Below are 21,638 nucleotides of genomic sequence, written 5' to 3'. Positions count from 1 at the left end.
CAGCCAGGTCACGATCTCGCGGTCCGTGAGTTCGAGCCCCGCGTCGGGCTCTGGGCTGATGGCTCAGAGCCTGGAGCCTGTTTCCGATTCTGTGTCTCCCTCTCTCTCTGCCCCTCCCCCGTTCATGCTCTGTCTCTCTCTGTCCCAAAAATAAATAAACGTTGAAAAAAAAAATTAAAAAAAAAAAAGGCATTTGTACAAAACTAGCCTGCAAAAAATTGAGGTTTGATTGGTACACTTAGTCTGTTTGTGCCAATGTATCATGTGGAGTTACTTTTCTTTCCCTCTTCCTGCATTGTTAGCACACATCTTTCCCATTGTGTTTATATAATTTCGAACATTGGGAAAAAATGTGTGTTCACTTGCTCTATTCTAGCTCCTGGAGATGCACAAAAAAAATAGTTACTGTTTTCAAGAGGCTCACAACTAGGGAGACCCAAACAGAAAATTATCTGACAAAGTGATAAACACAGTGACCATAAATTAGCTGGAGAGTATTTTTAGTTGCAAACCACAGCCCCTAACTCTGGTAAACCTAAGCAGAAAGGGAGTTTTCACGTGTCAGCAGGTAGCTCACTGACTCTCCGAGAGACAAAGCCAGATTGGAGTCTTTGAAGCCAGGAATGATGCTCAACCTCACTGCACCCTGGTGCTGGGACCCCTCCACTGCTACCTCTGGAGAATAGCTGTGTCTGCCACAACTGCCATCCCCATCGCCGGGACAGATTTCGAACAAAACAGGAGGTGCCCCACAGAGCTGAAACCCAGACTTCTGGGAGGGTGAGCTGCTCGTGTCTCCCAGGAGCATGAGGACACCAGTTCCGGGAGTACTAGACAAAGTGCAGTCGGTGCTGCCGCCCGTATGGCCTGCCGCTGCAGACACCATTGCTAGGGGTGCTGCTGATGGGAACAGAGCAAATAGGAAAAATCCCTTCCGCATCCCGCCTTGTAGCTACAGTTCTCTTCCTGCAGGCACTTCCAGGCTCTGAGCATCTCACTCAACAGCTAAAATGAACAAATGAAGATATTTTATATAATTTCATCACTAAATGGAAGTCAAGAATGTACTGACCCCAAGATAATGTGACACAAAAAAATCCGGAAGATAAGGAAGGGTCAGAGCTTGGGGTGACTTCTGAAACCAGAGGACTTGGACCTTTGTTGGTAATACAAGATGCCAAAGCCCAGGACAGGAGGCCCTCTGATAAACCTGGACCTAACAGTGTACAAGTACATGAGGAATAAACCCCATCACGCAGAAGGAGTCAACAAGGCAACGTGTCGGTCTCTAACCTGACACTAGGGCAAGGGGAGGACTCTCCCTGCAGAATTGGTAAACCACACGTTGGTCCTTGTGCAGAATTGCAGTCTGAAGTCACACCGACTGTAGGGTTTGAAGCCCTTAGTGGAGAATTTAATTCAAACTGGTTCTGGGTAATGCCCCCAAGTGACAGGCAGAAGCTTTCCCAGTTTTGTTTAGGAGAGCTCAGATTCCACTCAGCCCTCCAAGAATATCCACAGATAAAATGACCGGCTTACAGTCAAAATTCACAAGGCATACAAGGAAATGAAGCATCATGAATAAGAGCCAGCAGAAACCTCATACTGAAACCTTACTAGTAACCAGAGAGAGATTAATAATTCATACTCATCAGTTTGACAAAAAGGGTTTTCTTTTTTAAAATTTTTTTTTTCAACATTTATTTATTTTTGGGACAGAGAGAGACAGAGCATGAACGGGGGAGGGGCAGAGAGAGAGGGAGACACAGAGTCGGAAACAGGCTCCAGGCTCTGAGCCATCAGCCCAGAGCCCGACGCGGGGCTCGAACTCACGGACCGCGAGATCGTGACCTGGCTGAAGTCGGACGCTTAACCGACTGCGCCACCCAGGCGCCCCAACAAAAAGGGTTTTCAACTGGCATCACCTAGTGTATGCATGTAAACGTGCATACTCCCCATACCTACATTATATCCTAAAGAAACTCTTACACATGTATCTCAGGAGTAATATACCAGAATGTTCCTAGCAGTATTGTTCATAACGGGAGGGGGAGGGAACCATAGAAAAAACCCTACTGACCAACATTAAAATGGATACACTGTTGGGGCACGTGGGTGGCTCAGTCAGGCGTCCAACTTTGGCTCAGGTCATGCTCTCACTGTTTGTGGGCTCAAGGCCCACATCGGGCTCTCTCTCTGCCCCTCCCCTGCTCGTACTGTTTCTCTCTCAAAATTAATGAAACATTAAAATAATTTTTTTTAAATAAAAACATTTAAAAAAATTTTTAAAAATGGATACACTGTGTCATTTATACACTGCCACACTACAGAACGGTGAGAAAGAACCAGCCTCACTATGTGCATCAACATGCATGAATCTCAAAAATAAAACTGAACAAAAGCAATAGAAGAATACGTCAAGTATGAGTGAGGCCATTTACATAAAAAAAAGTACACCTTGTTTAAGGATACATACCAAGTAGTAAAACTAAAATGAAAGGAGGATATAATTATCACAAAATTCAGGATAGTAGTTATTTGGGAAAGGAAGTAGGAAGGAGGTATAATCAAAGTGGGTTCACAAAACGGGGGTTCTGCTGGAGCTGGTAATACCCTTCTTTAAAAGGTACATTTCACATACTTCTGTGTGATAGCTTTCATAAGAAATAAGGAATAATCCTTCCTTCTCCAGCCCATGGCACCTACTGTCAGAGTGATGTGCTGTTCACATTTTCAATGCCAGCTTCTTTGGCCATCAAACAAAAGGGGCCAGAATTTTTCAGCAGTTCGTTAGGCGTGCCATACTCTACAATCTTCCCGTTGTCTAGGACCATTATCCTGAAACAAAGGAGAAAGAAAGGTCTTAGCAGCATCTCAAATCTTGGCATTTATAAGAACAATTAGTACTAAGTTGTGGTATATTCATTCATAAAAGGTGATAAAGCAGTGAGAATGAGTGAACTATAGCTGTCTGTGTTAGTCTGGGTGGATTCCAGAGATAATGCCAAAGAATCCAGTGGAAGAATATATACAGTATAAGTCCATTTACATAAGTTTTTGTTTTTTTGTTTTTGTTTGTTTTTTTAAGATATACGTTGTTGGAGGGAGACTATTCTCCAAACAGGTCCCAAGATTATGGACATTACAACCCTTTTTAAATGTAAGATGTCAGAGTTGGAAGAAGCAGAAAACTTCTAGTTATTGTATGGAGGCAGCTGCTGAGACCCAGTTGAATTGAGAAAATCTGTGGTTAATATCTGCCTCTCGTGGCTTGGGCCTCCACCTCCCACACTCAGTTAATTTACTATTGCCTATTATACCCTCAGGACTGTTCCCTTAACACCCTGTTGGCTTTTATTAGCATGATGTAGAATTTTGGACCCATTACTTGAACTCTCGGAATCTTTGGCTGGAAGATATCTTACGGCTAATGTGCTTAGTTTTTTCAATGCTCAGTTGTGTCTGTCCAGCTCTGTCACTCACACTCACTTGTCACTGTCCATGATGGTGTGGAGCCTATGAGCAATGGTGATAGTCGTGCAGTGGGAGAACTCCTTTTGGATGGTCGTCTGGATAAGGTGATCGGTCTCTATATCCACCGCAGCAGTGGCCTCATCCATGATCAGAATCTTGGATTTCCGAAGCAGAGCCCTGGCCAGGCACAGCAGCTGCCTCTGCCCTATGCTGTAGCCAATGGAACAAACCAAGCATTAGCTCCTCAGGACCAAGGCAAAATGTGGGATGGGTGTGCATGCACATACACGTGCACTTTTCATGTTCCGGATCAGGCTTTCAGAACCCCTACTCCTAGATTCCTCCAGGATGAATACCTAACAGAAGAGGCGAACACCATGTTTTCCTAACTTTCTCCATTAGAAGACCTACCACAGGTACTTAATTTTAAAATTCATATTTCTGGGTCCCACTCTTCTCAAGCAGAATGGGGAGGAGCCTAGAAACATGTATTTTTAATAAGCACCCCAGGCAATCTCCATGTTTGATGAGTTTGGAAAACCCTAGCCCAGGAATAGTTCTTTGCATCACTACAGTAATAGCCCAGCACCTCAACAGTAATTCCAAAATAACTCAGGATGCCACCAAGTTCAGTGCAGCAATATTTGACCTGGCACTGTGAATATCGGGTGACACTGCATCAGAATGCCCCAATGGCGTTTCTTAGTGGCCTTAGCAAACCCATTCATTATTTTAATGTGTAATTCTAGTCTCAAGGCTAATTATTTGTTCAAGGCCTTCTGCCTTGATTAGAGACATAGCTCTCTAATGAACGTGATGTCTTGGTGTGAGATGCAATGTATGTGGAATTCGAATATGCTAGTAAAATGCAAATCGCTTTAATTTGCTAAAAGCCAGTAATGAAGGCTGGACCTCTTACTTACATAAAGAAGCTTTGGGAAATGATGTGGAGGAAATATTCAGGAATTCGCTAATTGCTCTTTCCTGCTGTGGCCATTAGGGAACGTATTAAACAGAGGGCGGCTAGACTAGAGTTCTGTAATTCTCTGTAAGAAAATTTCTGCAGGAGATGAGAAGTCACCCAAGATGAACTTCCAGTTTTTCTCTGTAATGTAAGAACAGAGACACTGTAAAACCGTACTTCAGTTGTACCAAACTCCTGCCTGGCTCAGTCGGGCTTCACAGTAATAGGCTGTTACCGAGGCCCCAGTCTGGTGTTCAGCTGCTATCTCTCCTTCCAAATGATTGATCTCCCATCACGCACCAGAGAAATGTTAAGTTTCAGCCCTCAACCCTGGTCTGAAATCAAGGCCCTGATAATGCCGGATAGGTGTCTCCCAGCAAGGATAGAGAAGGATGGGAGGATTTTTGTTCTCACAAACCAGACGTGTCAAGGCCCGTGTCACATCTTGCCAGAGGGACCCACACGGCCCACATGTCTGCGTATCCACTATATGACCTTACTTTGTACACGATCAATGCATATTTGTGGACTGAATAATCTTTTCCATAGGCCTAAAAATCTACTTAAGTCCTGCCAGTTCCTAGATCTGTTGCTGATGGCTAACAAACTTGGTGCCATTCTATACCAAAGCTTACAAGTATTCTCTGGGGCTACACACCGAAGTCACCTAGGCCCTGACTCAACTGGTCTGGGGTGCAGCCTGGGCATTGGAATTTTAAAAAAATGTTCCCAGGTGATTCTAGTGTGTAGCCTAGTTAGGAATCAATACTCTTAGGCAGTGCTTCTTAAGCTGTAATGTACACACAAATCCCTTGGAATCTTGCTAAAATGTAGATTCTGATTAGTAAGTAGGGTTGAGTCAGAGTGTGCATTTGTAACAAGTTTCCAAGAGAAACCAGAGCTGCTGGGCCTCCCTTCAGTTCTGAGCTTCATCTGCTAACGTTCCACGCCCTACCTACCACTGGGACTGGAGCAATCCTATGATACCACGGACTACCTAGCCCAAGGAACAAAGGAGTGGATCCCCTTCACTTCCTCCCAGTGCCTGTGGCTTATGAAACATTACCTAAGGTTGTCACCAGCCTCTGTCACTTTGTGGGACAATCCAAGTTGCAGGCCAGCCACAAAGGATTTGAGGTGAGCCAGCTCCAGGGCCTTCCAAATCTCCTCATCTGAGTGGTTGTTAAAAGGATCTAGATTCATCCTCAGGCTTCCAGAGAACAGGATGGGATCCTGCAAGTCAAGGGATGAGGGGGCTATTGAAGGTAATGACAAGAAAGGGTCTAGCAGGGTTTTTTTGTTTTGTTTTGTTTTTTGTGGCCAGGAGAAAGTAGTGAGGACTGGCCTGAGGTGCAAAGCTGGTTAGTGGTCAAGCTTTTGCAAAGTTCCCTCACTGAAGACTAAAGGGGCTGCCAGAGGATTAAAAGGAGTTCTTGGTTTTTTCATTTTAAGATTCATTTATGGATTTCCATGAAAACTCATGGTAAGGAGGTGGAAGGGTCAGGGGTGGTCAGGGGAAGGGACAGTACAGAAGAATTTATTAAGCTGCAGAAAAGATTCAAACTGAGCTAACACCAGACAAACCAAAACCACCCCCCAGAGACTTGGCTAGAAGAGCAGAGGAAGAATGGTTCTAATAAGGACCCATATATCACCACCCCTACCACACCCCCCCCCCAACCCCCGCCTAAACCTCCAAGAGAGGCCTTATTTGGCAGGGTCCAGAGAGGAAGCCAAAGAGAAGCCTTTTTTTGCTGATGCACTAAGCGTTCCACTTGCTGGCAAAAACCTGCAGCAAACATTCCCTCCCCTATCTTTTAACCATATCAAATGGGGAGTATAAAGCTTAATGGTTTCAAGCTTCAGCGGCAAAACTGCTAATGCTGATTGCAAAGGTCTTGCGAACCTAGGATGGGCTACAGAAATGCTAAATAATCATCCGCTCTATTTGACTGCTGTTGTGTTGCTGCCACCTAGTGGTTAGATTTTGGCAGTGACATAAGTATATTGCCACAAAATGCAAAAGTTATTTTTGTCAGTTCTGGAAACCATGTGTCCTAGGGTATCCTGGGTAGAATGCAGAAATGAGACTGCTAACTGAATATACATCAAGAAGATGCATATGTTTCCTGCAGAAAAATCTATCCCCTGCTGCACGTGCAAAGTTCTAGACCTCACCTGGGGGATGATGGTCAGTTTCTCTCGGAGGTCATGGAGCCCAATGGAAGCAATATCTACCCCATCAATGATGATCTGGCCACCTGCAGCCTCTAGGATTCTGAAGAGGGCATTTGTCAAGGATGACTTCCCAGCTCCTGTCCTGCCGACCACACCAACCTGTAAATACAGTTCCTTTGTACATTAGTTTGCCGTGTACTTCTTTGGGGGAAAAATGTTTAGCCTGGGACATTCTGGGCACTGACTGGCTACTTCATCTCTAAGGTGTTCAACTGATATTGATTTTTGGTGGGGGAAAAAGGGCCCAGATGTCAGAAAAAAGATGCCTTCTCATTCTACCTTCTCAACTGTTGGTTGCTCAGAACTGTAATGACCATTGGAAATGTACACATCAACAGCTGTTGTTGTAATTATGATAAGACATTATAGGGTTTAAAAATAAATCTTTGTTTAGAAGTGAGGAAAACAGAAGGGTCAGGCCTAGCATCAGTTGAGAACCTCAGCATCCTTACCTAGACTTTTTTTTTTTTCTTTTACATTTTTACATCAGACCCCAAGTCCTCATAGAGAAGGCGCAGGACTTTGCAGACCAGAGAACTAAGTCATTATCTCTGCAGAGACCACCTCCACATTGCTGTTCTCACCAGTTCCTTCCCCAGGCTGGGTGCTTTCTATCATGCCCTTACAGGAAAGGAGCTACATCAGCAACAGAAGATGATGCTGGCAGGGAGGCAGGGAAGGGCTCAGCAGAAAACTCTTACAGCCCCAGTAAGTCTGATCCCTTGTTGACATCTTGCCCTCTGGGGGAGGAGAGGGTGTGTCCTTATACCTCCCTTGGGCAAAAGTGTCCTGACCCTATCCCTCCACCCCAATGATGAAAGCAGAGTCTGGCTGCTCTCCCCCTCCAACTGTGTTCTGATCACAAGGACTCACGCTCAGGCCTTTCTTCAAGCTCCACCTACCTTCTCCATACTCTTAATGTCACAGGTGATCCCTTTCAGTATGAGATCCAGCTCAGGCCTGTACCGTAGTTGGTAGTTGTTAAACTGGATCTCCCCTTTGCTGGGCCAACCTGGGGGAGGTCTCTTATCAGTCACCCAGGGTGCCTGGCAAAGAGACAGGAAGGGAAGTGCTTTACATGGTGGCAATTCACTGAATGGTACCCATAGGATTCCTATCACAGAGCAGAAGGATAGCAGTATCCCAGCCACCTGTGGGCATCTGCAATGATGAGACTGCAACTCCCAGAAGTTTCCAATTAAAGAACCCCCATCCCTCAAGGTTTCTCTGTGGAGCTATGGAATGAAGACACCTTTTAACTTAGTGCATTCCAAGACCTGACTTCCCCCCAAACCATTTCCTATCTAAGTTTTAAGAAATTGGGTTGAGTTAGAGCACAGTGAGTTGTAGGAGAAACTTTATGATTCCATATGAAATCTCTAGACAGGGTAAAGATACTCTTTTTTTTTTTTTTTTAATTTTTTTTTTCAACGTTTATTTATTTTTTTTGGGACAGAGAGAGAGACAGAGCATGAACGGGGGAGGGGCAGAGAGAGAGGGAGACACAGAATCGGAAACAGGCTCCAGGCTCTGAGCCATCAGCCCAGAGCCTGACGCGGGGCTCGAACTCACAGACCGCGAGATCATGACCTGGCTGAAGTCGGACGCTTAACCGACTGCGCCACCCAGGCGCCCCATAAAGATACTCTTTTGAAGGAAACTTTTTTTTTTTGGCTTGTCCATGGGTTCTTCTAATTTCTCCTTACCTCGTTTTCCACTTTGATGTACTCATTTATTCGTTCAACAGCCACAATGTTGGTCTCTACTTCTGACGTCATCCTCACTAACCAGTTCAGGGTTTGTGTGATCTACAGAAAATCATCTCAGGCTCAGAAACCAACTCAATTTGTCAAACCATAAGGTCAGTCCAGTAACTCTGGTGAACAACAGAGTCCTTTTGGGTGCTCCGCCATGATCACATTGGGCCTATATTAACTCCTAATGAACACAGCACCATACAGAACCAGCTGGTAGCTATGTAAACCTCCTGCATATTAGTTACAAAAGATGGCCAAGTGACTCATCAAATGAACATTTAGTGAATATTTATTACTGTGACAGACATAGTCTTGGGCACCAGGAAATAATGTCTAACATGTATCCCCTAGTCATGCTGGGGATGCATATCATTTTATTGGACTCTTGATTAGAATTTTCTTGATTAGAATTAACTATTCTGTGATTTAAGAAAAACATAGAAGAAGACAGTCAAAAGACTTTCTGGTTACTACTACATTTTGGAAAAGAAACTCGTTTATTCTCTTTTGACTAGAATCAAGCAAAGAGGCAAAGAGATGGGGACTATTAGGTTGCTTCATATCAAACTGCTTTCTTAACTGCCAAAGGCAACAAAGTTTTTGTCCGTTTTTCCAGATGACACTGGTACCTGCTTAGAAAGGGTAAGGAGCATGTCCATAGACTACACAATTAGTAAGAGATAGAGCCAGGGTTTGAACCTTAGTCTTCCCTACTCCCTTCTAGATCTAGAAAGGAATCAAGAGCACAAACTCCATGGTAGACTCTAGACTCGATTTAAGAATAAGTGCATTAATTTAACCAAACTCCCAACCTTAAGACTCACATTAAGTGCATTGGACAGAACAAAGCCCGCAGTGTCTCCACTTAGTGTATCTCTATTAATAATCATCATCATAGATGCAAAGAAGACAATCAGGTTCCCAATCAGCTCCAGACGGACTGCAAGCCACCTGTAGGGCAACAGAACCAGAGAGAAAGGTGTCACTGATCTTCACCTCCTTACCCTAACCAGGAACCTACGTGTTCATGGAACACTCTCAGAGGGATTGAGTTGGTAGGGCTGTGTTCTCATGAGATGCCTCAATTTGACTATACCATGTGTTCCTAAAATCTTTTAAATTAGATTTTAGAAAATAAATTGCATCTTAAAGGTACTAGAGGAGCTTGCTAACCTAAGGGAATTCTATGATTCTGTGTCTCCCATACTTGACGAATCATAAGAACCATCTGAGGTAATAGTTAAAAGTACACAAAATTCATGCCAAAAAAAAAAAAAAATCCTGGACTTTAACCCCCAGGAGATTCTGGTTCAGAGAGCCTAGGGTGGACTTCAGGAATCCATATTTTAAAGTAAACTCTACCCCCAATGTGGGGCTCAAACTCATGACACCAAGATCAAGAGTCATGCTCTACTGACTAAGCCCACCAGGCACTCCAGGAATCTGTATTTTTTCTTTTTGTTTGTTTCTTTAGAGAAAGAAAGAAAAAAATCTTTTTTTTTTTTAATGTTTATTTTGAGAGAGAGAGTGTGTGTGTGTGTGTGTGTGTGTGTGTGTGTGAGTTGGGGAGGGACAGAGAGAGGGACAGAATCCCAAGCAGGCTCTGCTTTGTTAAAGCAGACCCTGACACATGATCCATGAAATCATGACCTGAACCAAAATCAAGAGTCAGACGCTCAACTGACTGAGCCACCCAGGCACCCCAGGAATTTATATTTTTAATAAATGTTCTAAGTGATCTCTTTTGATTAGGCAGGGCAATAGAGAAAAGGGATTAGGCAATGCCATAGAGAATCCATCTGTAAGTGAAGAAAGTCAGCAGCACACGAAGGTTCAACGTACCCTGATTTCATGATTTTAAAAAGGGAAAGAAGCTGGAGGTGGAGGTGCAAGTGGATCACAGGGTGAGATGTTGGAACTTTATGGAGAACTGAATAATGTGTAGACATCATTCATAAAATTTGACTTTCCCAAAGAAAATGAATTTAAGTTTGCACCAATAATTCTAGCACATGTACAAATAAATATGATACATATTTTACAACGGCGTCTAAATAGGATTGACCCACATGCCAATGTTCTTCTTGGAAAGTATCTAAGAAATAAAGTCTCTTTACAATCAGAGTCCTGACCGCTCCATGTTCCAGGTAATACTGAACATCATTAGCCTGCCCTTAACACTTCAAGATAATGTGGAAGCCACTCAGGAACGGTCACTTCCTGAAAAAGACCTCCAAGGACATATCCCTTCTTGCCAGGGTCTAGTGATGCTGCAGAAATGAAGGACGCTCACCCTACTCAGGATTCACCTCCTTGGATAGGAGCTTTCCAGGTCTGTCATCACTGGTTTTACCTAAACATTCCATAGTCTCCTCCCTCCAATCTCGGTTTCTTTTCCACCCTACAAGCACACACTGCCCGTGGAGAATCTCACATCTGCTCTCAGGGAAGCCAACTACACATTCCCAGTTCACCCAGCACTGCTTAAGTAGCTGGGATACCGAATGCTTATCGATGTCATTGGACTTCCACCATAGCCCTATGATATAGGTTGTGTTCTAGCTGCTGTAAAACAAACCAAAAATGAGATTTTCCTTAGGTCAAGGCATTTTTACCCAACTTGGTAAATAGAGTAGGCACAAGCATCTAGTCTCTGACTCCAAACTTCATACTTTCTTCTACTTACACAACAAGTATGTTTGGGCACAGTGAAATTCACATCACTGGCTACACCTGCCCTCCCATAGCTAAGGTCAAACATACATAGCCCTAAAGCATATATTTGGGTAAATACCCAGGGGCAGCCTCACCTGTTGGAGACAATCCAAGAGAAGACACATTTCTGGTTGGTGTCAATCCCCACCTCATTATGTTTTAGAAATCGCTGCTGATGCTCAAAGGCACGGATGACAGACAAACCTGACACAGTCTCACTGAAGTGAGAGTAGATTGGGGACCTGGTGACGGAGTCCAGACGTTTCAGCTGGCGGGAAGTAGTCACATAAAACATCTGGACCCCAAAAGTAAACAGTCAGTCACAATCACATTGCATATGCAATATCTCTTCCTCTGTGGCCGTGACCCAGCATTCTTCACCTTGATGGCCACAGCCCATATCTGAACAGGACAGAAGACTCTAGGCTCACCTCTGGCTAGGAGAATGAGGAGAGAGGCCTGGGAAGACATTGGTGGGGAACAGAGGAGGATGAAAGTGAGGAGACTATACCACTTGAGGAATTTAGTCAGCCTGACCCATATTCTCCCAAAGAATCTGCATATATTGTCCAAGCAACAGTTTTTGTAGTAGCTGGAAAAACTGTCTCCAAAGGGATTTTGTAAATTACAGCTGGGACTCTAGGGGTGTGGAAAGTGGAGATGGGCAGAAAATGGCCAGAGAAAGGTAGCCTGAGGATTAGATAAAAATTGAATAGTCAGGCAAGTGACCAAACTGTGCTTCAATGGTGTATGAAGGTAGTTCTGGAAATATGTGGAATGTTGAGGGTCTAAGAACTAGAACTATATGTGCAGACAGACCTTGAGACACAAGGCTGAAGGATGAGATTTAGTGGAATGCAGTTCTGCGGTGCTACTGGAGTCTGTGAGGATTTGTTGAGACCAGGAAAGAGCTGGTCATTTGAGAGTCTGGACCCAAAACGTTTTACCTAGAAGTTTCCTCAAATATCCTTCTTCTTACTGTTGGCTTATCATTAATGGCTGAGAGGTTGTTATTGAGATAGCAATGTACCTGAGGAACTTAACACAAATACCAGGGGTTGTCACCTTACCAAGAGCCACAAGGCTGCACTTAACTGCAAGTTTTTCAGAATTGTTTTCCCAACATAAACATTTCATCCCAACGAATTCTCTCCACAGCTTGCCTCCCCTCATCACTTTTAAATTTTTTTTTTTCCAACGTTTATTTATTTTTGGGACAGAGAGAGACAGAGCATGAACGGGGGAGGGGCAGAGAGAGAGGGAGACACAGAATCGGAAACAGGCTCCAGGCTCTGAGCCGTCAGCACAGAGCCCGACGCGGGGCTCGAACTCACGGACCGCGAGATCGTGACCTGGCTGAAGTCGGACGCTTCACCGACTGCGCCACCCAGGCGCCCCTCCCCTCATCACTTTTAATATGGGCGTGGAGTCCCCTCCACTTGCTTCACTTGGCTTTCAAGCTATCTGTTCCCTCAAGAATATATTGGCATTGAGTCTAAGTCATCCATAGACACCCAGGTGAAACTAGAATTGCCCTGAAGTGAATAGAGATCTAGCTTCTGCCAAGAGACATCTCTCAGAAGATAAGCCTAAGCCAATCAAGGAAGCAGCCATAGAACAACTCTTCTAGAAGCAACCCATCACCTATCCATTACGGGGGATCTTACAGAACTTACAGACTGTCCAGAGCCAACCTCAAAGTAGTCTTAGGTCCAAACATAAATCTGCCCCCTGTAAATCTTTAGTTGAGGGTTGGGGGAGGGCAGCAGCTAAAGTGAGATCTGCTGTGAACCACACACCAGTTGGTGCTGACACTCTATCTCCAGACAGTGGCCTCTGGACTCCTCAGTATGTCAATATAGGACTAAGTGACAAAGATGCTAGAGAGGACTGAATGACTAGCAATAAACAAAAGAGAAGATTCTCAGGAGGGAGACTGGGCTTTTGTAAGTAGAGAGGAAAGGACACCTAGGTCTTTTTGAACCTACCTGCACAAATGTATAAATGATGCCAAGGGGAATGATGACAGTGATAAAGATGGGAGTGGCCATGCAGATCATGACAAGGGTGCTGATGATTCCCAGGAAGCACAGTATCCAGCTTCGCAGGGACAAGGGGAGGGTGTCATCCACCGTGGAGATATCCTAGGAACACATAAATTAGAAGAATGCTGTGCAAATAGGTTACTAGGACATCTTCCATCTTCCTGACTCCAGCAGGGGAATTGTTGGATTCTGGGTTCCCAGTGAGTCCTTCATTTAATCATTTCATGGTATTCATTTGCAATACACTTTTCTGCTCATCCCAATAACCAATATCACTTCTGTAATTTCTTCATCTTTCTAAATCCTTCCAAACAGATATGGCAGTCACCCTTCACTTTTTTCAACAGACTTGATAAAGGTTTTCACTCTTCTCAGTGAAATTCTCACTTGTCAAATTTATTAAACCATTCATAATCATTGTAAGCTAATAGAGACTTACAGGTAAATCCTCCTCTAACTGAGCCAATTCAATTTAATTTAACTTTACACAGGTCCTAATTCCATTCAGTACCTAGAATAGAACCTGGCACATAACAAGCATTCCTTCTGTTTGAAGCCTCCAGTCAACAAGCCTTGTCACCGACCCTTGACTGAAGAACCATCATCTACCTGGCAAGCTGTTTTCTCTGCTGAGCAGAGAGCTTCATGGGAGAGGGAGGTGGAGGTCAAATGTGACACTCGCCTGGCCAGTGTTCTAACCAAGTAACCCAGAGGTGACAAATCGGTCTTACTGCCATATTGCCTTCATGTCATGTTGAATAAATGAACAAATGGATGGATGGATGGATGGACGGATGGATAATGGGTCAGTATACACAGGAAGTCTGACTTATACTTTGGGCTTCCCTTACTTACATTTCTTAGATTATATGGATTTTAGCATTAGTAACATGTGGGTATCAAGGTGAGTTCAAATTATCTCTGGAGTTTCCCAAACTGGGTAAGGGATAACAGTTTCCCAAGAGTCCTGAATGACTGAGTCTAATTTATCTTCTCAGAGTCCTATCAGAATGCAAATAACTATATGTCCAGGATTGGCAGAAAAAAAGAAATCCTTACCAGCTATCAGTTCTATACAGATTACTTTTTGTCCTTTACTGGCATAGATTCTCCCACTTTCTTTCTTCCATCCTCTCCCTTCACCTCTTAAGGGCTCAGCCATCTATTCCAGAGGACTCTAAATCAAACTCTCCTTTATAGGTATGAGCTCCCTTTCCCCATAAAACTCACCATATAGTCAATGACAGTTTCCTTTTTCATGCAAAAGCAGTTAGCAAAATATGACAATTGCCTAACTAACTCACAGTAAGGTCTCTGCATTCTTTTTCAGAAGATTAATTATATACATATAATTTTATATTTATTTATATGTATTTATATTTATATATGGTTATATATAATACATATATAATTATACATTTATATATATACTTATACATATATATAATATATATAAATATAATTAACCTGGCACATAACAAGCATTCCATGTTTTATATATTCCATATATATACACACACACACACATATATTCCATGTAATAAATATATATTACAACATCAGAAAAGAGTGTGCAATCTTTGCAAAATTCCTGTGAGAAATCTCCCCATTTAAAATTGCATGCCCAGGGTGTCTAGATGGCTCAGTCGGTTAAGCATCTAACTTCAGCTCAGGTCATGATCTCACAGTTCACGAGTTTGAGCCCTGCATCGCGCTCTGTGCTGACAGCTTGGAGCCTGGAGCCTGCTTCAGATTCTGTGTCTCCCTGTCTCTCTGCCCCTCCCCTGCTCATGCTCTGTCTCTGTCTCTCAAAAATAAGTGTTAAAAATTTTTTTAAAATAAAATAAAATTGCATGCTCTTTGGGGCATCTGGCTGGTTCAGTCAGTAGAGCATGGGACTCTTGATCTCAGGGTTGTGAGTTCAAGCCCCACATTTGGCATGGAGCCTATTTTAAAATGAAATAAAATAGGGGCACCTGGGTGGCTCAGTCAGTTAAGCGTCCAACTTCAGCTCGGGTCATGATCTCACGGCTCATGGGTTCAACCCCACATCAGGCTCTGCACTGACAGCTCAGAGCCTGGAGCCTTCTTTGGATTCTGTGTCTCCCTCCCTCTCTGCACCTCCTCTGCTCACACTCTGTCTCTCTCTCTCAAAAATAAACATTAAAAATAAAATAAAATGAATGAAATAACTAAAAAACTAACATAACTAACTAACATAACTAACCTAACAACCTGACATAAAATAGTATGTTTTTTTAGGTTTTATTGAAGAGCAGAAAACCCACTGAAGTTGTCTCCAATGACATCATGCTCACCATATTTGTCCCAGAGGAAAGTGATAAATGGAGACCAGTCAACTTGTCCAGTTTTAAAGCAGCCACGATGTCCCAGAACTTAGCTGTGGGCTGGCCTTTGTGTCTGTTCTGAGGCCAAAAAGATAAGGGTCTAAAGCTACTCAGACAGTGTGAAAAATGTGCTCCCTTTTCTACAAACAAGAAGACTAAAAGCGTGCTGATGACAGCCGACTATTAGAATTACTTGATTTCTGCCTCTGTTCCTAAAATCTCCATCTCAAATGCATGAAGAATCATGGGTTGGGTTTGGCTCTTGGAAAACAGCCATCTATGATCTTATCATTTATTAAGCATTCCAGCGCCTCATACAGTCCTTGGCTCATACCAGCTGCTCGATAAATACCGTTGAATAAATGAATGCTAAGCGTTCCCGGATCTGCAGTACATGGAAATAATGTTTTAGAACTTTATTAAAATTATAGGTGGCTCTTTTCCATAATCCAGACTTCGTTTACTTATCTTAAAGTATCAAAGATAGAATAGGAATGGAGCAGAGACCAAGCAAAGGGTTATTCTGTTTTCTCTTTTATTGACCATCATAGCCAGTGCATGTGTTTTTCCCTCTGCAGGATAATCCTCATTTTTCTTCTACTGCCAACCCACCTCCCCCCACCATATCTCCCTGGCTAAGTTCCTTTTATGACTTAAGTCTCACATTTTCTGACATTTCCCGCTTTGTCACCAGGATGAGCTAGTACCTCTTTGCTCTGTCACTGTTTTGTACTCCCAGAACAGCACTATATACACATGTTATTGGTTTTATTGTGTCCTGTCATACTCCTTTATTTCCTTGACTGTCTCCCTCACTAGATGGTGAGCTCTTAAAGGGCCAGAGCTTTTCATCTCTATATCCCCAGGATCCTTGGGACCTCACACAAGGTGCTCAATAAACATTTGCATGCTAAGTGGACAAAAGAACTATAACTGTATACTGTTGCCTAGGGGGATAGGAGAATTCTTTCCCTGTTCACAGTGGAAAGATCCTAAAACACAACATCGTACAGCCCTTTAGATACTTACACCAGCGAACCTGTTCACAATCCGGCCTGTGGGTGTTGTGTCAAAAAAACTCATGGGTGCTTGAAGGATATTGGTTAGCAGTTGCTTGTGAAGGATGTTTGACGCATGAGTGAAAGCACGGGCACTGCAAAGATTTCCTAGGAGCACAGACACACCTAAAAATGGAACGAGTTTAGTCAGTACTATGCACAGGGATCCCTAAAGACCTGTGCCAAGGACACGATGGCAATTTCTTCCCTGAGTCTAGACAAAGTACATAGACCGGGCAGATTCTGTAAGAGATGGCTGGTATAGCCATCAGACGTACCTTGTACCAATCCCAGAGCTCCATAGACGCCAACTCTCAGGTCCCTCTGTGAAGCTGGATAGTTAGTGCCATTATAGGTTTTAGAGTCATTGGTCCAAGCGCTGAGCCAGAGGTTGGATCCAATATAAGCCACAGCATTGATCACATAGGCAATGATGATGAAGACTATCAAACACAATCCCATGGCTCGCAGGTATTTCAGGTAGACGGACAGCTTCACCTGAAAAGCACCCACCCTCAGTATTAGAAATCCTAATGGCTTTTGGTGAGTAGTTACCTAGAATACCAATCACAAGGGGGAGTGGAGTCCCCTGGAAAAGTGGATAGCAGGTAGCAAAATTTGGTAATCTGTGGTCACAATTTCTGCATTAGGCCAGGATACTAATGGATGCTGAAATACAATGTGGGGTAAATAATATCACATTATTAATAATCTTCTAGATACAATTAAGAGAGAAAGATATCAAAATAGAGTGGGAGAACAACAACACAGACACAACAGAGTGGGATGGAGGGTATACTGCAGACCTTGGAGCTTGTTTTTAGTAATTTGGATTTAAATTAAGACCTTAAACTTAAGACCTTGTTTTTAAGTTTTATTAATTTGAATTGTGTGCTCTCAGATCGACTTATTAGTGTTTTCTGGCTCCAAGAATTGCATCTCAAAGCAGTTTTGTTGTTCCCTCCACATATCAGAATGGAATTACTTATGCAATGTGGTATGAGGATGTTCACAGGAAACCTGTCATTCTTGGAAATAGGATTTGATAGAAAGCCCAAAGCCTCTACTAACATTTCAATGATGAAGCTGAAGATTTGCAAAGCACATGAGACATATCCCGCCTGTAGATATGTATTCAAGTCACCAAACTTTAAAATGTTCAGATCCCAAGCCTTAGATCACCTCAAATTGTATTTTTTATTGTGGCCTTCACCTTTCCAGTTTGTATGAATTCCTTCTTAATTAGTTTTTGTCCTTTGACTAGTTCTTCCTCCTCCTTCAGGGTATTCACATTCCGAGTTTTCAAAGAGTTTTTTAGGAATTTCCGGTGCCTGCTACTGGACCTAGAACTGAGAAAGAGAGAGGAGGAAAGCATTCTTGAGGACGCGCAGATGCATCCGGGGGGGTCTCGTTGCAAGCAGATGTCACAGTCGCTCTGCTAACATCCAAGTGCATTTCAGAACACATGGCCATAGAGAAACACCCCACCCCGCCCCTGCTCTCCGTACAAAGAAACAAAGGAAGAGCTGGGAGTGTCCCCGGTGTCCACTCCCTCAGGACAAGCCCACAGAGAAAAAGAGAATGATCAGATGGAAATATGGAAGTGATGACGAGGGCTGCCATCTGAATAGATGACCAACCTGTGACTAAGTGTTCGATGAAGGCTGTTCTCTCTTCTCATGGTCAAGAAGGCCACCTCCTCAGGGATTTCCTCCACACTGGGCATCAGCCCACAGTCATCTTCTTCACTGTCCTCATTGACTAGGAGACACATCAAAGGTTAGGGAGGTGGCGACATAGAGCCGTCTGAATTCTATGAACAAGGAAGAGTTCTTTCTGATCTAGCTGGCCCTTCAGCAAGAGACCACAAATGTATACACAGGCTGGAATATTTTGCTTCAGAAATATTACTTATTAGTATCTCTAATAGCTGAGAAATACAAGGATAAAGGAGAGGTGAGTTAATGTTCTAGTGGAAGAGAAAATGGTATAAAGGAGAAAAATATTCCCAGAAGCTTCTCAGTTCTTTTGCAGCAAGGAAAGAACTTTTAAGGTTATAGTAGATAAGCAGAAGAGTCCTAATTCCCAGAATTTACTAGAAAGGGGAGTATAAATTAAAAATGCTCTTCTTGAAATTCAAATAACTTTACAAACTTTTGTGAATTTAAAACACTTGAAAAACATATGCTGCAAATAAAGAATACATTTTTAAAATTGAAAATAAAAGAAGTAAAATGTAAAACAGCCTGGACACCAGTGGCAATGGTAAAGACCTCTGGAAATTGATAACTCCATAAAGCAGTGAGAATACTGGCAAAATATTGTTAAACTTTTTTCCTAACTCTGGAATTAACCAAAGGCTTGCAACAATCCAAGGAACATTTATTTAAGAAAAATGGCTAAATCCCAGTAAGAACAATAAGCTTTGTGATAGTTTAATTTACCCCCAATCCTCTCTCCTCAGATCCGCTGTAGCCTAGAATACTAATAGCCTCACAAACATAGTAACCACAAATAGCAGCAGCCTCCTGGCTGCTGGAGGGAACAGAAAGTGTTCAAAATTCTCCCAAAGCCTCATCCTGTAACTGAACTCAAGTCTGTCCGCCCAACATGCAGCAAAGACAATCACTGAACCATTGAGTATAAAGTAAGGAGAGGGTTTGAGAGGATGCCAAAAAGACAGGAGGCCAAGCTTCACATTTGCCTCCACAAAGTAGAGTCAAGAAAATTTAAGGGCAAATGAAAAAGGCCTGGGTAAAGAGTTGTAGTTGTGCTTACTAAGTCCCACTAACCCTTTGGTTACCGATTTCAACCCCTAGAGAACCATCATTATTTGACCTGTCTGGCAGTTCCCTAGAAAACCCCATGCACAGGGCTTGTCTTTGTTGGACCTGACTTGGAGTCAGCAATCGGCAACAATTGTGTAACATCACAGCTGCCTGAGATGGTGATAACAGTTAGGGCAAATAAGTAGCTAAACAAAAACTTAAAAGGAAATGCTGGGGAATAAGATATCCTTAGGGAGCTTTGATATCTTTAATATACCCCTGGCAATCTAGAATGCCATACACATGGGCAGGGCTGCACACATGCTCCAGAGAGACTGGAGAAGGCCCTACTCTCACCTCTGGCTACTCTGGGCAAGCAAGAAACAAAAGGTGAAGCAGAATTGTAAATTGCCTACTGGAGTGTTAAGGACACGCCCCCCCCCCCCCCCCCCCCCCCGCCCACCACTCTCACACACACACACACACACACACACACACACACACAAAGCCTCTCAGAAAAGCCTGAGTGACTTATTGGTTCCAGGCCCTTAAAGAAATTTCTAATCATTAGCTGACCACCCAAGCAGAGAATTCATTGGCCACACACGACAAAGAATGCAGATTTAGTAAGAATTAGTTAAGGAAATTAAACAGGAGGAACAAATCCTGGCAGAGGAAAATCTTATTTCCAGAGTTGTATTATTTAAAGTGACCAGTTTTCAACAAAAAATTGTGAGACACGCAAAGGAAGAAAGCATGGGACCATACACAGGAAAAAAAAGCAGTCAACAGAAACTGTACCTAGGGAAGCACAGGCATTGGGCTTACCAGAGAAAGACTTTAAATCAACTATTATAAATATGTTCAAAGAACAAAAGAAAACCATGTCTAAAGATCTAAAGTATGAAAATGATTTCTTATCAAATAGAGAACATCAAAACAGATCAAATTAAGAAAAAAATAGAAATTCTAGAAAAGTACAGTAACTAAAATGAAAAATCCATTAGAAAGACTCAACAGATTTACTAAAGAGATTAAGTGTGTGACTTAATCCAATCAACCATCTTAGCACAAAAGCTGCCAGCTTGGACTGTAGGGGACAGAGGCAGGACTAAATGAAGGAATATGGTCAGACTTCTAGGATTCCACAGGCAGAAAACGTACCAATAGAACTATCCAGCCGTGAACATGTGTTATCCTTCAAGAAAAGGGAAAAATGACCCTGGGGTTGACTACCCCTCAGTTCCAGAGGGTGGAACCACCAGCCCAGGTTGAGCCTAAAGAACAGATAGCATCAGACCAAACAAGACTATCATCAAACCTTAAAATCTGGTGGAATTGACCCTGCTAGATTTGGGATTTGCTTGGGATTCATGACCGTCTTTCCTTTTTGGAATGGGAATGTCTATCCTAATGCTGGTCTTACCATTGAAGCAGATAATCTGTCTGGTTTTACAGCTTGTCAGATGGAGAGGAGTTTTGCCCCAAGACTCTGGGTCTCACCCACAACTGATTTGAGTGAGGAGAGGATAAAATTTGGGATTTCAAATTGACATTTGGAGGAGATTTTGGACTTAGAGGAGATACTGGAATGATTAACACATTGGGGATGCTGGGATGGTGTGAATGTATTTTGGACACAAAAAAGATGTGAATTTGGGGATGCCAGAGAATAGACATGATAGAGTGACTTGTGTCCCCCACCAAATCCATATGTTGAAATCCTAACCTCCACTACCTCAGAATGTGACTTTATTTGGAAATAGGATCATTGTAGATGTAATTAGTTAAGATGAGGTCAGACTGGAGTGAGATGAGCCCCTAATGCATTATGTCTGATGTTTTTATAAAAAGGGGAAACTTGGAATTGATGCACACAAGGGAGAATAGCATGTGAGGATGAAGGCAGAGATCGATGTGATGGGTCTTCAAACCAAAAATGCCAAAGATTGTCAACAAACCCCCAGAAGCTAGGAGAGAGTCCTGGAACATGTTCTTCCCTGTCGCCTTCGGAAGGAACCAATCCTATGGATTGATTTTGGACTTCTAGCGTCCAGAACCATGAGACAATAAATGTCTGTTGTTTGAGCCAGTTTGTAGTGTTTTGTTATGGCAGCTAATTAAGAAAATAGTATACAATTTTTAAAAAGGGGGGGTTGCACCTGGGTGGCTTGGTTGGTTAAGCGACCGACCGGCTCAGGTCATGATCTCACTGTTCATGGGTTTGAGCCCCATGTCAGACTCTGTGCTGACAGCTCAGAACCTGGAGCC

At 43.0% G+C, this 21,638-nt stretch overlaps 1 protein-coding gene across 1 annotated transcript in view; it reads right to left on the bottom strand.

Annotated features, from left to right (window-relative positions):
• Positions 1-2,227: 2,227 nt before the first annotated feature.
• The window catches only part of ABCC2 (ATP binding cassette subfamily C member 2), a 79,926-nt gene continuing 60,515 nt past the window's right edge, over positions 2,228-21,638 (bottom strand). The window contains exons 20-32 of the mRNA XM_047072299.1: positions 18,240-18,360; positions 17,813-17,948; positions 16,878-17,097; positions 16,571-16,725; positions 13,137-13,292; positions 11,244-11,443; positions 9,258-9,384; positions 8,383-8,484; positions 7,579-7,722; positions 6,617-6,775; positions 5,505-5,671; positions 3,490-3,684; positions 2,228-2,838 (exon numbers count right to left, since the gene is read on the bottom strand). Coding sequence (XP_046928255.1) covers positions 2,709-2,838; positions 3,490-3,684; positions 5,505-5,671; positions 6,617-6,775; positions 7,579-7,722; positions 8,383-8,484; positions 9,258-9,384; positions 11,244-11,443; positions 13,137-13,292; positions 16,571-16,725; positions 16,878-17,097; positions 17,813-17,948; positions 18,240-18,360 — 2,012 coding nt within the window. The 3' untranslated portion in view covers positions 2,228-2,708. The remainder of the gene's footprint in view (positions 2,839-3,489; positions 3,685-5,504; positions 5,672-6,616; positions 6,776-7,578; positions 7,723-8,382; positions 8,485-9,257; positions 9,385-11,243; positions 11,444-13,136; positions 13,293-16,570; positions 16,726-16,877; positions 17,098-17,812; positions 17,949-18,239; positions 18,361-21,638) is intronic.

The sequence above is a fragment of the Lynx rufus genome, unplaced genomic scaffold (assembly GCF_022079265.1).
Source record: "Lynx rufus isolate CCGP_SWC_20201006 ecotype Redwood Valley unplaced genomic scaffold, mLynRuf1.p SCAF_11, whole genome shotgun sequence".
Classification (NCBI taxonomy): domain Eukaryota; kingdom Metazoa; phylum Chordata; class Mammalia; order Carnivora; family Felidae; genus Lynx; species Lynx rufus.
The sequence above is the reverse complement of the archived record's forward strand: the minus strand, read 5'-3'. Positions and strand labels throughout refer to the sequence as shown.